The sequence below is a fragment of the Lygodium microphyllum genome, chromosome 1, assembly GCF_053477565.2.
Source record: "Lygodium microphyllum isolate KBCC chromosome 1, Lygodium_microphyllum_v1.1.10, whole genome shotgun sequence".
NCBI classification, from domain to species: domain Eukaryota; kingdom Viridiplantae; phylum Streptophyta; class Polypodiopsida; order Schizaeales; family Lygodiaceae; genus Lygodium; species Lygodium microphyllum.
In genome coordinates this window covers 77,511,975-77,529,864 of record NC_141135.1, presented here as the reverse complement: position 1 = coordinate 77,529,864, position 17,890 = coordinate 77,511,975, and the positions used below count along the sequence as shown (strand labels likewise).

The window sequence follows — 17,890 nt, the reverse complement described above, 5'->3', positions numbered from 1 at the left end:
GCGTAGGAATTTTTCCTTTCTTTTTCTGTTGAAAAATGGGTGGAGGGGAAAGGGGTGTTTTACACACAGGGGAGAATCACACCTGGATGCACAATGCGTCAAACATTCACTCTCTCTGTCTCTCTCTCGCCTTCGTCGTCGTTGTCTTCTGCTCTCTCTCTGTCTCTCTCTCTCTCTCGCCCGCCCGCCCTGTCTCCCTCTTTGGCGCCTCTCACCTCCTCGGACCTCCATGCATTCTCCTCAGCAGGACACACCTGTTTGAGCTTTTATTCCTTCTGCCAAAAAAGAAGAAGAAGCTGCTGGCTCTTCTCCCCTCCCGGGATTGATGGATAATCCTGTGTTTAGTTTAGTTTTTTAAAAGGCTAATTCAAACAGGGTTCTTCAGACGCAGATTGAGAAATCGATCGTCTTATAAAAGTACAGGAGGGGTTCAGGCAATCGCAGTTTTGGGCTGTGATATGGTGCCAGCTTTGCCTTCTCCATAGCCAGAGCAGAGAAACCAAAAAAGCTTGCAATTTTTGCCATCAGAAGTTCATTCTTTCTATTAGGGTCAGTTTCAGCACGTTCCTTATGCGTGGGCATCCATAGTCTAAGGGCGTGCAAGGGCTTCGTCTTGACCCCACAGAGGATCGTTGTTGGGGGGCATGATTGCCCCCTCCCTCTGATAGCTCCTTGTTTGAGTTCAGCCAGCCGTCCTGATCAGTGCACGTGGCAGTTTTTTGAGCTCTTTATTATAGACTGGGACCATGGGCCTTGGCCTTCTTCACAACAGGTGGCTTCTTCTTGTGAATGGTGATCCATGAGCAGACTCTGTAACTTGATCGAACTTCCATTTGTTAGAGTTGTCAGTCAGAACGGCATTCACCGAACAAATTCATGAATTGAGAGGAATCTTCCTTCGTAACATATAGCGAGCTGTGAGTTGTTTAGAAATCCACTGACCGCACATAACATGAATCTATTGAGTCGTACGCAGTACACCCTGAGCTCTCCTAAACCAATGGACATCACTTTATCATCTGCCATCCGACATCACTGTACATTTGCACTGAGAGATAGGTGTTTGTCAAAGTGTGCAACAATATTTCAATTTTGGAGGTGTGTTTATCAAAATTAGTCACACCTATTCACGAACAATTGTTAGAGGAGATGCTATGGATCACAAGGCAGACAGACACAAGTTTCCTGTCACTGCTTCGGCCTACACCTTACTTGAAGAGGTTGGGCAGGGTGCCAGTGCCCTTGTTTATAAGGCCAAATGCGTTCCATTGAATGAGATTGTGGCAATCAAAGTGTTGGATTTGGAGAGGTGCAGCAGCAGTCTGGTAAGTAGGTTTCACATCCTTTCCTCTTTAAGTTGCTTGTTAAGTAGTTGTGCGGACATGGCAACCAGTTGTATTGAAGTTAAATTTCCTCATTGCTTCTGTCACATGTCATCCAGCTAAGTTTGACCACCCAGCTGGTACGTAGCTTGTTTTAACCACCCAGCTAGTATGCTATGGACTAATTTCATGTGTTTCAGCTGAAAGCTGAGTATCAGAACTTGTGTCACAGTTGGTCAATCAGTTCGTTGCAACTTAACGGTGGTGCTGGTTTTTGTTGAAAGTTGAATGTCTTTCCTTATTCTTGTATTCACAGGTTGCTTCAGTGTCCCTTGTTTGAATGCAAGACAATTTTATCTGCAAGCTGGTTTATAGCTGCATTTGAAGCAGTTATACTTGCCATACAAGGGTATCATTGCCTTCGTTTGTATGACACATAGCTCTTTTAGTGTGTGTATTGGCACCAAGCATCCAAATTTTTGCTGCTTTTGAGAGCACTGCTTGCTCAATTTCTCAGAACATTTGCTGGGCAATGTCTCACTTTGTACATGTGAGCCTGTAGTCATTTGGACAGTTGGTTCTTGGTCCCCAATATGGAGACATGCACATGCCACTTACGACATGTGATCATCACTATGATTGGTGAATTGTACATTGTGCTTGTGATGGCTTGCGTGCACATTTGTGCATCCTTGGACATCATGGATGATGGGTGCCTGCAACATTTGCCACAAAGGGTCATAGGTGCGAATGCATCCCAAAAGTTAGGACAACCAAAGGGGGTTGTAGTGTGAATGTGCTTAGGGTACTATAGGACGAGCTAAAGGGTCTTGCAGTGTGAATGTATTCAGAGCACTTTAGGGTTTGGTCAGCTACATTTTATAAAGAGAACTGTAGGGATGAATCTGTCCTAAAGGTTAGAACAACTAAAGGTCTTGTAGTGTGAATGTGCGTAGGATACTTTAGGATTAGCTAAAGGATCTTCCAGTGTGAATGTGTATAGGGCACTTTAGGGTTTGGGCAGCTATGTTTGTAAAAGGAGCTTTAGGGCTCCTTTACATATATTGTCGTATAATACACACCCTAGGTGGCTCTAATTGTACACTTGTTTTTGTATGGGTTGGTGGTATCGGATGTCATCCTTGGTAGTTGATTTTTGGTCTACTTGTTGCTGGCTTCTAGGCTTGGGGATAAGTTTGTATTGGCTCTATGGTTGGCTGTTGAGTCTTGTGTATCATGTGTGCAAGATGGATGCACTCTTGGACTCTAGACACTAGGCGGCTCCACTTGCACACCTTTATTAGTGTAGGTTGGTGTTATGGATGCTAACAATTGTGGTGGAAGCTTAGCTTGTTGTCAAGATAATCTGCGCGTATGCTGGGAAGACACTGGGTCTCTGGTTGTGGGAGCCAATAAGAGTAGTAAGGGATAGATTGATGTATATGATATTAGAGAGGTTCTTAAGCGAGACTAACAGTAGTAAGAGATTAGGCAGATTCTTGTATAAGAGCAGAGATGATGATAGAGATTACATAGAGTAAAGACCAACGAGAGATGAAACAACACACATGCAAGAGATCAGAGGCTCAAAGTATCCCAAAATCAATCCTTGATTAAGAAAACTTGTGTACAATGAGTCTGTTCAATGTGTCTTATTTCACTCTCCTATCCCCAAAAACTCGCACCAAACACTAGCTTCTACTTTGTTGCTCGGATGGTAAATTTGATGGTTCTGTTGGCTTTGAAAGGGGGTTAAAACCCCTAGATGCTTGATTTGAATTCTTTCGGATTACTTCTCCCTCCTCACCGTTCGGAGTGTTGTTTGCTGCCAAAAAACTGCAATCGCGCGTGGCACGAATCTAGGAGCCTTTCTTTCGCATGAGATCTCTAAAACTTTGAAAAAGCCACTTGCTTTTTGCATGACATCCTTTTCTAGAAGTTTCTACACCTTTTAGGGATATTTACAAGAAATAATATCCAAAATACAAAAAATAGGCTAAAATTATCCAAAAATCGTGTAATTTTGAACCATCGTACTATGGACACTAACACCAATGACTAATATGGCATTGACTCTCTAGATTAATAAGAAAGTTGGATGATGATGCACTCGAGGATTTTTCACACTATGTTCGCGTAGCAATACGACATCCATCCCCTTTGAACCTACACATTCTTTGGTATGTGCCACTAATGCATCCATTCGGATCAAACACCCATATCGTCAACTTTTCACTCATCATGTACATAAGAATGCATCCCCTTAAATCATAGATTAAAATGACTAGCATTTGCACAACTCTAGCACCATACCAAGCACTCGCTTCGAGGTCATAAGACCTTGGGTGGGTATTATACACCAAAGGCTGTTGAATCTCCATATACATACTAACAATGCACCCATCAACAAATACATAGCAACATGCTTGTTTTTTTAGAGTCCAGCACATGGAAAGTTGCTTATATTGACAATTGTGTACCACATAAAACATAAATTGAGTTTCACTTGCATCCAATACATGCTGACCATCACCAAAAATAGTGAAGTAATCCAGAACTTGAAGCATCTTTGAATTGCCTATCAAGGCTTCTAACAAAGCATCCGAAACATTCTCTAGCTGTGGAGCATCATACACAGGATTCTTATCTGCATAGCCTCTAGCTCATGAACTGTCTTTGAGACAACAACTATGTCATGGAAATCATTTACATCCAGCAAGCCACCAATCTCCCTCTGAGCCCTGCATCAAGTAAAACATGAGCTTTGTAAGCCTCTTTATACGCACTAAGAAAATTTGTATATGCAATGACTAACTCTTCCACTACAGGCTCTTCCAAGGCATCCGTGGTATGACTAGTCAACACATCAATAGTCTCTACTACATCCAGTAGTACATGAGCCTTGTAGTCTTTCTAATAAGCACTCAAAAAATTTACATATGTATTCTCCATGTCATCCGCTTTAGGCTCATTTAAGACATCATTTGCATGGGTACTCATAGTATCAAAAGTATCTGCATAAACATCATCTATGTGGTGACTTAAAGCATTTGTAGTAACTGTAGAGACCTCATCGGGATAGCAATTCAAAGCATCACTAGCATAAGCATCCTTGGTAGGGCAAATCACAACCTTTGTATTTTCAGCATAGGCGCTCATTGCATAAGTGCTCAACTCCTCAGCAAGTGCATCAAAAACATCCATAACAAGTTGTCGCTCGGCCTCGGTAGCAAGTAGTGAAGCTTGGGCAAAAGCTTGTACTTCCTTTGTATGTTTATCCTTCTTTGGTTGCATTTGTATCCTTAATTTCTTCTCTTTCTGCATTTGAAATGCCTCGTCTATTTATCTTCTTGCTTCATCCTCATCCCACCTCCTTTGTTCTTCCTCTTCTTGCTTCTTACATTGTTGTTGTTGATACTTGTATGCTACAATAAGCCTCTTACATACATCCTCGAAATTCTTCCAAAATCCATAAGCTCACTCATCTTTGCATTGACATCCAGCACTTGATAAATCTTTCACATACAAAGCGTAAATTCATCCTTAGTCTCGTTCAATTTCATGAGGGACTTATAAGCTTCAAGGAGCATTAGACATATAACCAAAAGTTGCATCCCAACTGTATCGTCTATGTACCTAAGCTCAAGCATCTTTTGAAGATACTCCATAACTTGCTCTATATCTTGTCCCAAAAGTATTTGTACATCTACATCCATACTTGCATCTATCACGGACATGCCATGATCAAGTGTACAGATTAATTCTTGCTCATGCCATATAAATCCACACCCCATGCAAACGCACCATTAACAGGACATCCTTGAGCCAACCATGTGAACCTAGCCTTGCCTTGTCATCATAGAATCTTCTAGAAGATATGCTAGGTTATCGCCTGTATCATCGATGATGTCATCATGGAACATTCTAGAAGATCTTTAGCTGCCCTCCAACACCTGTAAAAGGAGGAACTCACCATAGAGCTCCTCAGTCTTATCAAAGCCAGTCTTGGGAGCTCAAGGAGTCCAGACCTCTAAGTAAGTAACTTCGAGTTCCAATTCTAGTTCTTGTCTAGTCATAGTATCTAGTCTTGTTTTGTCTTCTGTAATACTCCTGGTGTCGTGTCACCTTGTAATCTTGTAGTATGAGATCTTAGCTAATATTGTCTTATATCTTGTTCATCCCCGTCGAGGGAGATCTTGTAATTTTGATATCTTGTATCCATACCTATGGTCCCAGGTTGTGGGATCCTTCATATCCTATTGAGTGCTATTGTCTATATTTATGGTCTCGGGTTGTGGGATTTTTCGTATCATGTTAAGTTATCATTGTACCTTGTGCCCCTATGTGGGATTATCTTGTAATTATAATTATTGTAATAAATCTTGCATCTAGTCTAGTCTCTCGAGCATATTCTAGTGTTCCCATAACAATTTGGCAAGACTACTTTCTAGTATGTGGGATTATCTTGTAATTAGAATTCTTGTAATAAATCTGGCATCTAGTCTAGTCTCTCGAGCATAGTCTAGTGTTCCTATAACAGTTTGGCAAGACTACTTTCTAGCCTCATTGAGCATCATGGAGGTGATCCTTGAAAGAATCATGGCCTCTATTCAAAACCTCCAACAACTTGAGAAGTGTTTTTTCCATCAAATAGAAGTGGAATTCTTGGGGTACAATGTCTCCCAGAGAGGAATCTTCATGGACCCCAAGAAGATCGAGATTATTCTTTATTGGCAAACGCCCACATGCGTTCATGATGTCCAATGTTTCCTTGGCTTTGCCAACTTTTACAGGATATTTATCAAGGATTACTCAAAGATAGTCACACCACTCACAAATTCACAAGAAACTTAAAGTTTTCATGGACCCTAGAAGTCGAGAAGGCCTTCCAGACTGAGAAGACCGCTTTCACCACTGTCCCAATCCTAGTCCACCTAGATTCTACCAAGCCCTTTTTCTTGGAGACTGATGCATCTGACTGTGCCTTAGGAACCATCTTGTCCCGGTATAGAGATGATGATCATATGCATTCAGTGGCATTCCACTCAAGGAAGTTCTTCCCTTCAGAGATAAACTATGAGATCCATGACAACGAACTCCTTGCCATTGTAGATGCCTTTGATACTTAGCATTGTCATCTAGAGGTTGCAGCCCATAAAGTTATCGTCTATACAGATAACAAAATCTAGAATACTTTATGACAATCCACATCCTCAATCGAAGACAATCTCGCTGGAGTAACTTCTTATCTAGGTTTGACTTTGTCATCATCTATCACCCAAGATGCCAACAATGCCAATCAGATGCTTTATCAAGAAGATCTTACCTAGCACCTAAGAAGGGAGAAGAAGCTTTTGATAAAAAATGAGCAATACCACTCAAGCCAGAGCACCTCCCGCTAGTAGCCATCTCCAGTTGTCACCAAGCCAACCCTACCTTGTTTTAGTTAATCCATGAAGCTCTACCGCATGATGATTTGGCCAACAATGTCCAGAGAAAAATCAAGAAGGAAAAGGAAATGAGGTTTGTGAGTTTCATGAAACTAATGGATTGTTATACTATAAGGATCTACTTTACATCCCTCAAGAAAAGCTAAGACTCTAGGTACTCCAACAGTGCCATGACACCCCAACAACAGGACACTTTGGAGTTAATAAGACCTTAGAGCTTGTTTCAAGAGTTCTTTGGTGGCCCCAGATGTGGAAAGAAGTAAAGGAATATATAAAATCATGTAATACCTGCAACAAGGCCAAGGTACCTCATCATAAACCATATGGCCTCTTGCAACTCTTGCTCATTTTAGCGCAACCTTGGTCTTCTCTGTCCATGGATTTCATAATATATCTTTCCAAATTAGTCATACAAATTAGACAAATATGACTTTATTCTTGTTGTGATGGATAGGTTCACAAAAATGGCACATTTCATCCTACCACCAAGACCATCATAGGTGTAGCTATTGCTAGACTCTTCCTTAGATACATTTTCAGATTACATGGATTCCCAGATGATATTATCAGCGATCGGGGTTCCCAATTCATATCTAGTTTTTGGAAGAGCCTTTGCAACCTCCCTGGGGTCCAAGTTAAGTTACCCACAACCAATCATCCACAGGCTGATGGCCAAACAAAACGGGGAAATCAAGTCTTGGAACAATATCTTTGCTGCACCATCAACTACTATCAGAATGATTGGTTTGAGCTCTTGCCCTTTGCAAAGTTTGCTTATAATAATAGTATCCATGCATCTATCAAGTAAACTTCTTTCTTTGCAAACTATGGCAGTATCCAAGGATGGATGTACATCTCTCCAATCAAGTAAAGAACCTTGCCACCCGAGATAAAGCTCAACACCTAGTAGATATACACCAAGAACTCAAGCAAAAAATGCAAAAGACTTAGAACCAACACAAGCACTATGCGGGCTAGCATCGTCTCCAACATCCAGGATACAAAGTCGGTGATAAAGTATGGTTACTCAGCATAACCTCGAGACAACAAGGTCCTCTACCAAGCTAGACTACCAGAGATTTGGCCCTTGGGGCCTTCACTATTGTAGCCCGAATCAACCCAATTGCTTACCGACTCCAACTCCCCAACCCTATGAAGATCCACCCAATTTTCCATGTTTCCTTACTTGAGCCATACCATAGCTCAACACTGAGGGGGGAGAGGTCTAATCCCCCCCCTCCGAGTCTAGATTGAAGATCATGAAGAACTTCTTCACGATCGCACGTGGAAACTTGTAGAATATCTCCAAAGAGCACCTCTCAAAGTTAAAGAATTTCACAAGAGGAATGCGATGAAAATTGGATTAAACCACCAAGGTGCTCCTCGTTGAACTCGTCGCTAGAGGAGGGGGTGATGTTACAGAAATGCCATGATCAAGTGTAAAGATTAATTCTTGCTCATGCCATATGAATCCATATCCCATGTGAACGCACCATTAACAGGACATCCTCGAGTCAACCATGCGAACCCAGCCTTGCCATGCCATCATAGAACCTTCTAGAAGATATGCCATGTCATCGCCCCCAAATCGGTTAAACCAATTGATAAATCTTCGTAAGCCTAACTGCATCATCGATGATGTCATCATGGAACATTCTAAAAGATCTTTAGCCGCCCTCCAGCACCTATAAAAGGAGGGGCTCGCCATAGAGCTCCTCAGTCTTACCAATGCCAGACTTGGGAGCTCAAGGAGTCAAGATCTCCAAGCAAGTAACTTCGAGTTCTAGTTTTAGTTCTTGTTTAGTCATGGTATCTAGTCTTGTCTTGTCTTTCATTATACTGTTGTTGTCTTGTCACCTTGTAATCTGATAGTATGAGATCTTGTCTAGTACTGTCTTGTATCTTGTTTCCCCGTTGAGGGAGATCTTGCAATTTTCATATCTTGTATCCATTCCTACGGTCTTGGGTTGTGGGATCCTTCATATCCTATCGAGTCCTATTGTCTATACCTATGGTCTCGGGTTGTGAAATTTTTTGTATCTTGTTAAGTTATCATTGTACCTTGTACCCCTATATGGAATTATATTGTAATTAGAATTCTTGTAATAAATCTTGTATCTAGTCTAGTCTCTCGAGCATAGTCTAGTGCTCCTATAAGAGCATCCATACCTGACTTTTCACCCCAGCTTTCACATCGGGTTCACCAAAAAGATGTCAAGATAATCTGTGCGTATGTTGGGAAGACATTGGGTCTCTAGCTGTGGGAGTCAATAAGAGTAGTAAGAGATAGATTAATGTATTTGATGTTAGAGATATTCTTAAGCGAGGATTAATAGTAGTAAGAGATTAGGTAGATTCTTGTATGAGAGTAGAGATGATGATAGAGATTACATAGAGTAGAGACCAATGCGAGATGAAACAATACATATGCAAAAGATCGGAGTATCAAAGCATTCCAAAACCAATCCTTGATTAAGAAAACCTGTTTACAATGAGTCTCCCCTTCATTGTGTCCTGTTTCACCCTATTATACCCAAAAAGTCGCACCAAACACTAGCTTCTACTTTGCCACTCAGACAACAAATCTAATGGTTTTGTTGGCTCTGAACCCTAGGATGCTTGATTAGAGCTGTCTTGGATTGCTCCTTCTCCCTCCACATTGTTCAGAGTGCTGTTTGCTGCCAAAAAAAATGGTGCACGACGCGAATTCGAAAGCCCTTCTTTTTGCACGAGTTCTCTAAAACTGGCTAAAAAAGCCGCTTGCTTTTTGCATGACACCTTATTCTAGAAGTTTTCTACACCTTTTGAGGATATTTACAAGAAATAATGTCCAAAATATCAAAAATAGGCTAAAATTATCCAAAAATCTTGTAATTTTGAACCATCCATACTATAGACACTAACGCTAATGACTAATGTGACATTGACTCTCTAGATTAATAATAATGCCAAATGATGATGCACTCCAGGTTTTTCCACACTGTGTTCGGGTAGTAGCAGGACACCGTTTGTTGCTAGCTTCCATGCTTGGAGGTGAGCCCATATTGGCTCTATGATAGGGAGATAAGCACAACATCCATTTCCTTATCTTACTACTATATTATTTTCGTTGTAGGTTCGGAAGGCCCTGAACCTCCAGAGGGCTTCTTGAACCTACCTCTTTTCCAAACCTCCCTTTTTCAATTAAAACCCCTTCCCTTCCCCTCTTTCTCACGTGTAATCTCTCATTTTCTCTTCTCCTCACTTTTTAAATAAAGCTTTCCCTCCTCCCTTTTTAAAAAATTAAAACCCCCTCCCCTCTCTCTCTCACTTATAATCTCTCTCTTTCTTTCTCTCTCTCTCAGTTTAAACTTTTTAATTTAAATTTTTCTTTTAATTAAATATTTTAAAAAGTTTTTTATAATTGAAAGTTTTTCAAAGATAGTTTTTCACATACTTTGAGAGAGAGAGAGAAAAAGAGAGAGAAGAAGGATAAAAAGAAGATGGAGAGAGGAGGAGGAAAAGAGGAAAGAGAATATCTTTTTTTAATTAAACATTTTTTTTCTCCTCCCCTCTCTCTCTCATTTGTAAGGCCTAGGTACTCTCTCTCTCCTTTAATTAAGTTAAACTTATTTTTAAATCAAAAGTCTCTCTCTCTCTCTCTCAGATAAAGCTTTTTAAATTTTTTTAAATTAAACATTTTTAAAAACTTTTTTTTAAAAATTTAAAGTTTTTTCGAACATAGTTTTTCACAAACTTTGAGAGAGAGAGAGAGAGAGAGAGAGAGAGAGAGAGAGAGAGAGAAGAAGAAGAAGAAGAAGAAGAAGAAAAAGAAGAAGAAGAATAATAAGGAGAGAGGAGGGGGGAAAAGAGGAAAGAGAATAGTTTTTTTTAAATTAAACATATTTTCTCCCTCTCCCCTCTTCTCTCTCATGTGTAGGGCCTATGTTTTCTCTCTCTCTCTCTCTCATTAAACTTTTTAATTAAATATTTTTAAAAGTTTTTTTAATTTTAAAGTTTTTTGGATAGTCTTTCACACACTTTGAGAGGGAGATAGAAGAAGAAGAAGAAGAAGAAGGAGAAGGATTAAAAAAAGAAGAAGAAAGAGAAAAAGACGGAGAGAGGGGAAATAGAGAGAGATTTATAGAGGAAATATAAAATTTAAGAGAGGAAAAGAGAGGAGAGAGGGGAGAGAGAGAGACAGAGAGAAAAGAAGAGAGAATTTAAACACAGAGAAAATTATAGAGAGAGGAAATACAAAAGTTAAAAGAAAAAGAAAAGAAAAAAATTTAAAGAGAAGAAAAAAGAAGGAAAAAAGAGGAGAGAAGGAAAAGAGAAGAGAGGAGGGAGAGAGAAGAAAAGCGGAGAGAGAGAAGAAGAAGAAGAAGAAGAAGAAAGAGGAAAAGAGGAAGAGAGATGGGAAAAAAGAGAAAAGAGAAAAGTCTTTTTTAAATTTAAATATTTTTTGAGAGAGAGAGGAAGGGAGAGAGGAGAGGGGAAAGAGAGAGAGAGAGAGAGAAAAGATAAAATTAAAAGAGAGAGAGGGAGAGAAGAAAAAAAGGAAAATTAAGAAAAAGGGGAGGACAAGAAAAGGAGAGAGAGAGAGAGAGAGAGAGAGAGAGAGAGAGAGAGAGAGAGAGAGAATTATATCTAGGGAAAATATAAAATTTACATACTTAAGAGAGACTGGGGGGGGGGGAGAAGAAAGAAGAAGCAGGAGAGAGAGAGAGAGAGAGAGAGAGAGAGAGAGAGAGAGAGAATTATATCTAGGGAAAATATAAAATTTACATACTTAAGAGAGACTGGGGGGGGGGGGAGAAGAAAGAAGAAGCAGGAGAGAGAGAGAGAGAGAGAGAGAGAGAGAGAGAGAGAGAGAGAGAGGGAGGGAAACATGTAGAGAGAATTATAGAGAGAGGAAATATAAAATTTAAAAAGAGAATAAAAATTAGAGGAGAAAGAGAAGGAAAAGAGAAGAGAGAGAGAGAGAGAGAAGAAAAGCGCAGAGAAGAAAAGGAGAGAAGAAAAAATGTAAAAAGAAAATGGAGAGAGAGAGAGAGACAGAGAGAGAGAGAGAGAGAGAGAGAGAGAGAGAAGAAGAAGAAGAAGAAAAAATGAAAAAAGAGGAGAGGGAGAGAGAAGGAAAAGAGAGGAGAGAGAGGGGAGAATAAAAGGAGAGGAAAAGCGGCGAGAAAAAGAGAGAGAGAGAGAGAGAGAGAGAGAGAGAGAGAGAGAGAGAGAGAGAGAGAGAGAATTAGACATAGGGAATTTGGGGGGGAGAGTGAGTAAATAAAAAATTAGAAATAGAGAGGGAAGAGAGGAGTGAGAAAGATGAGAAATGGATTGTTGAGCGAAGTTGTGCAACTTCGCTTTGCTTGCTTCGTGCGTGCGGAACACTAGTATATATTAGTGTGCTTATATGGCTTGTGTCATGTTATGGATCCTATCGGGGTGTTAATATTACCCTAGGCCCCTCCGACTTTCGATTTTTCTATGTTTTCCTTTTGACGAAGTGAAAATAAGAGCCCTTCTTTGAAGAAGAAGTAGGCCTTTTTAGGCAGTTTGTCATACAACCTTGCGAATTGCAATAGCTGACACTCGTAAGTCATACAAGATAGGCATATAAGAGAGGGAGATAATCAGCTGCAGAAAGTTCAAATACTCGAGAGGTTGCATGTTCGAAACAGAGTAACTTGATTGTCGTCTGGCTTTGTGAAGCCAGCAATAGTTGGAGTTGCATGGATGTAGGGACCATAGCCTTGGCCACTTGTGCAATATTTGACACGTTTGGAGTGTGGAACAACAAAATCCACCTTTAGCGAGGCTAGGTTTGGAGAAGATAGCGTATGGTAGCAAGATGGTCACAGGTGGTTGAAAGATAGAATAACAGGATAGATGTCAATTGCACTACACAAAGTTTGAGTGTAAAGATACTGTTTAATCTTTGTTGCTTTGTGTTATATAGATATAGGATCAACTTTGACACATGCAGTCTACGCTTCCATAGGCTCATATTATGGGGACTATGCTTAGTAAGCTTGATGGAATAGCCAATGCTTTGTAGGCCCAAACATCATTGACACTTGTTAGTTTTATGCATATGTCCTCAATGTTGCTTGAACATTGTGCCATAAGGTGTCATTGAGATTATAAGGGAGGTTTCCATCTTAACATGGTGGCCATGACAAGTCATTTGCAGCTTTAGAGAGGGGTGATATGATGAATAAGTCAAAGCCCTAGTGTGATCACTTTGGTTAGAAGGGGCATTTGCGTAAGGGCTGTAAGGAGTTAGTAGCTTTGAGGAAGAAGAAGGAGAACTAGGATATGGACTCTTCCGACAAGTCATTCTCATCCTCCTCTGACTTTGACTTGGATTCTTTGGCCAAGGTGAAGGCCAAGGCACATAAGGGGTCATTTTCTTCAGAGAAGAGGAGGGGGACTTGTTGCCTCTCTTGTTACTTTCTAGTGCATGTGATGTAGTCATTCCTCATGACTCTCCAATGTGAGAGGGTGATGAGGTTGGGCAGGTGAGCCTCATCTATATACGTATATTGGTGCAAAGAATATAGAGAGGGAGTTCTTTTCTTGGGACGATATGCAATCATACCATATTGACGGAGGGTAGGGTTTTGTGAGGAGAAACATAGAGTGTACAACAAACATTGAGAAACATTGAAGAAGAAGACAAGTGAAAAATAATGAAAATTGAATCATGCTTAATGAATCGTGTACCATGGAGAACACAACTCTCATAGGCAACCATACGCTATCTTGTAGTAAAACAGCCCCTATGTTGCTACCACATGCATCATACTGCACATCGAATGACTTTCTGGGATCTTGTAGCACAAGCATTGGATTTGAAGTCATATTTTGCTTTAACTTGTAACAGTATAACTAAGCGTTTCTTGTGCTCCTCTTCATTCTTTGAATGAACAATCATGTCACCAAAATAATCTACCAACAAATGCTCTCTGTGGCTTGAAAATTCTATCCATCATGTGATTAAAGGAACTGGAGAATTCGCGAGTCGAAATGTCATAACTTGAAACTCATATAAACCAAAGAAAGTGTGAAAAGTTGTCGTAGGTAGTGGGCATGTTCTTAGACCTAATGTAACTTTAATAATAACCACTTTTCAGATCTATACGGCTGAAAATAGTAGGCCCCTACTATCTATCCATGATATTATTGATCCTAGGAATCAAAACTCAACTTGATTGTGACCTTATTCCTAGGAATCAAAACTCAACTCTTAATTGTGACCTTATTCAAGGCTTTGTAGTCAATGCACATACGCCATGAACTATTCGTTTTTTGCACCAGCACCGTTGGAGAGCAGTATGGAGATGAGCTGGGCTGAATCAGGCCCTTTTCTAATAGCTCATTAACTTGGCTGATAATCGTCTCTTGTTGGGTTGCACTCACCCTATAAGGTGGCTTATGTGGAGGGGTACTATTGGGGATTAAGTCTAATGCATGATCCTCGGGTCTTTAGGTAGTAGTTGCCCCAATAATGACTATGAGAAGCAATCAACATACTCTTTAAAAAATGCAATGTGATCTTTGTCTAATTTAGACACATTACCTATAGTTCTATTATCGTCTTTATCTTTTGCAAACACTAAACAAGCAGAAAGCTGATTTTTCATTACTATGGAAATAGCTGAAGCCCATTAAATTCAGACCTGCCCCTTTTCTCGGATTTAGAAGACTTCTTTTTCGGCTTCTCATCACCCCCTTAGAAGCTAGAAGACTTACCATGTAGCAAAGCATCTGCTACAGTTTCTATCAATTGAGTCATGTTGGTCATTGTTTGTCTTTATGCAAAAATCAGGAATTTCTTTGGGCAACCCATAACAATACTTCTCTATCTACTTCGAAAGGGGGACAACATGGTAGGAAGTAACAGGCAGTAATGTCTCCCAAAACTTTTTGTTATATTGCTCTAAGTTCTTACATTGGTAAGCATTGAACTTATGCCAAGCGGTCATTGGCTTCCCAATATTTTGTTATAGTGCTTTATGTTCTTGCATTGGGAAGCATTCAACTTGTGTGAGGCAATTATCACATCAACCTCAAAGGTGCTTGTCAACCATGCTAAACCACACACTTGCTTAAACTACACCCATATTGATGGTGCTCTTATGAGAGTGCGCAACGGAAGAAGGAACTCGAACACAGAGGAAGAGAGAGACAATTTGCAAGAGAAGAAGTAAAGAAACCTGCATTGAATAGGGAACAAATGCTGAATACAGAAGGAGGACTGATCAGTCCTTGCACTCAACCCACAACATTAGTGTGAGGGCACCAGATCAGGCTGATGATGACGGCAGCATTGAAGACGGAGGAAGATGACAGAGTTGGAGTGTGCACCTGCCAAGGAAGGAGGGAAGATGATAATCTAACTGACTGCCAAGTGGGAAATGGTTATAAATAGCCAAAAATCCCAAAAATTGACCGACTTGAAATTTGGGACTAAAAATACGTCGGATGCTAGTAAAAATGCTGGAAATGCTCAAAAAAATCCTAAAAAGAGTGGACAATGTTTGGCAAGTGAGGCAGGTTGAAGAATGCAGAAATTGCCTCGGGAAATGTACATAACATCTCTATTGGAGGAGAAAATGCATTGAAATGCAATAAACAGAGTGCTCTAGAATGAGCTACCTCCTTCGTCAAAACAAGTGATAGACGAGTTAGAGCTCCTAAAGATCTCGTCTGACTTAGACTGAGGCTTACAGGTAGGAGATGACAAGGCATGACAAACATGACTGTTAACGCTTCCTCTCGGATTTTGGATGTGGTAGAAGGCCAAGGGAGAAACGGATCCTGGAGTGGCAAGGGGAATGCCGATGTCGATGAAGTCCGTCGATGAAGATCGCCGATGAAGAAGCTCCTTGCGATCTTGGGAAGCACCCTCTAAAACAATAGGGGCCAAAAAATCAACAAGTGCATTACCGAGATCGTCCCCCTCTAAAAGGGAAGGAGGGTATGAGGGAACCATCAGAGGAGAGGGTGGGAGATGGGAAAGAACCTAAGGAAAAGAGGGTGCACAGGTAGGAATGGGTGTAGCAATAGATAACTGCCTTGGAGGACCTTGTATAAGAGAAGGGGAATGGAGCATGTAAAGTCCGCTTTCCTACCAACCTGTTGCGATAACGGCCCTTGTAGAAGAATCCTCAATACAAACAACTTGCTTTGTGAAGACAACCCGAGTATCGAGCCTAGTAAGGCCATAGATAGAGAGGAGGGGAAAGCCCAAGCATAGCAGCCATAAACGTCAGAAACGTTTAGAAATGACGTCAGAAACGTGTTTCGTGAGTTTCTTTCAAGAGGGGATAAAATTAAAAATGCGGGTTTTTATATATAGGTATTTTTAATAGTTTTGACTAGGGAAAGAGGTTCTAAACCCTTATGGAGCTCTATCTTAAACAAAGCATGGCCAATTGAGCTCAAGTGATAATAGAGTCAATTGAGAATAATACATTATACGTTACATATCCATGATCCATTATTAACTTGTCACTTATATCAAAGTTAGTCTTTGGACAGTTATACTGTGGTTTAGAACTCAAACATTATGATTCACACATATCATACAAAGAAAATTGAAATTAACATGTAAATAGCTTATCTACATTATGAACTAAGTCAAGTTGCAACATCATGATTCTCATTTTAAAACAAATTGACAAAATGTCAAAATCAAGAATGAATCATAATATATCATAAATAACTCATAAATGAGACTAAAGTTGTATAATATTCAACTCTCAAGACAAGAATAGATACTAGATTGACAAAGTCTAATAACTAAACAAAATCACAAAAAAACCAGTCTCTCGTCCAAAATCTTGAGCCCTCACGAGTCATTACACATCATCATCATCATGTTTAACATTGCCCAATAGTTTTTGTAAAAAAAACCATGTTTTGGGTCACAAAACAAAGGAGAAAATGCCCATGTTTTTTACTCTCAGAAATGTTTCGTACTTTAAGAAACGTTTTGTAAGTTTCAAATTCAAAGAAACGTGTTTCTTAGTTGCTATGAGTCCACGTCTGGAACATAAAGAGCTTGTGAAAGGGAGCTCGACGCGTGGTTGGAAAATAAAGGCAAAGTGCCAACACCACAAATAGGCACCGAAACAATGTCGCCAACAGTGATTGAACCCTCAAAAGGACATAGATCCTGCAACAAATCACCTCGTGGAGTCCTATGACTAAAAGCTCCACTATCAACCAGCAAAGGCTTCTCAGAAGATGAGGCAACCATGGGAGAAGGCTCCTCCAAGTCAACAATATGAAGGAACACTAACTCATGGGTAACCGCCGGAGTAGAGGTAGAAGTCTCAGATGTTTTAGCTCCATCCTTTGCTCCCAGATGAAGATGAGGGTACTTCTTCCAACATTTCTCCTTTGGATGTGTCTTCTTCCCACAATATAGGCATTTAGGCTTCTCCGAGTCGGAGTCAGAACTTGAAGAACTTTCCTATCTTTTAGCCAGTGACTTTCCCTTTCTTTTGTGTCCCACCTCCTGAACTTGCAACGAAAGCTTTGGTGGAGGATCCATTGGCTACCTCTTTGGCGCGCTCGCCATGCTGCAAAACAAGCGGGGCAAGCTTCTTCCATAGAAGCTTCTCACGGGTCCTCAATGTAAGAAGGTTGGTGTAGAAGACATCAAACTGGGGAGATGATAGCTGAGTTAAAAAGGATTATGGCCATATCCTTTGAAGAGATCAGCTTGCTAATGTAGGCAAGCTCATTCCTCGTATCCTCCAACCTGTTGATATGATCCTTCATGGAAGAAGAATTATCAACAGTGAGCGTTCGTAATTCTTCTCAAGAGTAATGCGATGGGCAAATGTCTTTTGATGGTACAACGAAGCAAGCTTTGTCCACACTTCCGCTGCTTTCTGCAACCTGCGCACATGCACTAGGACAGAATTATTCTATAAGCCCATAAAGAGGAAAGATCGAGCTCTTGAGTTGAGTCGATTTCATAAGGCTACACAATCCATGGATGATCCAACGGTGGGATTTTCCAGTGGACATGGAATAGGGTGGGTAACAAACTCCCAAAGATTGAAGGTATCAAGGATACACTCCACCTTACACGACCAAAGCAAGTAGTTGGTGTTGAGA

General features: G+C 40.4%; 1 protein-coding gene across 2 annotated transcripts in view; it reads left to right on the top strand.

The window, feature by feature from the left end:
- Window positions 1–86: 86 nt before the first annotated feature.
- The window catches only part of LOC148041291 (uncharacterized), a 164,133-nt gene continuing 146,329 nt past the window's right edge, over window positions 87–17,890 (top strand). For both annotated transcript variants that reach the window (XM_087678866.1, XM_087678864.1), the window contains exon 1: window positions 87–1,325. In XM_087678866.1, the coding sequence (XP_087534992.1) occupies window positions 1,155–1,325 (171 nt within the window). In that variant the 5' untranslated portion in view covers window positions 87–1,154. The remainder of the gene's footprint in view (window positions 1,326–17,890) is intronic.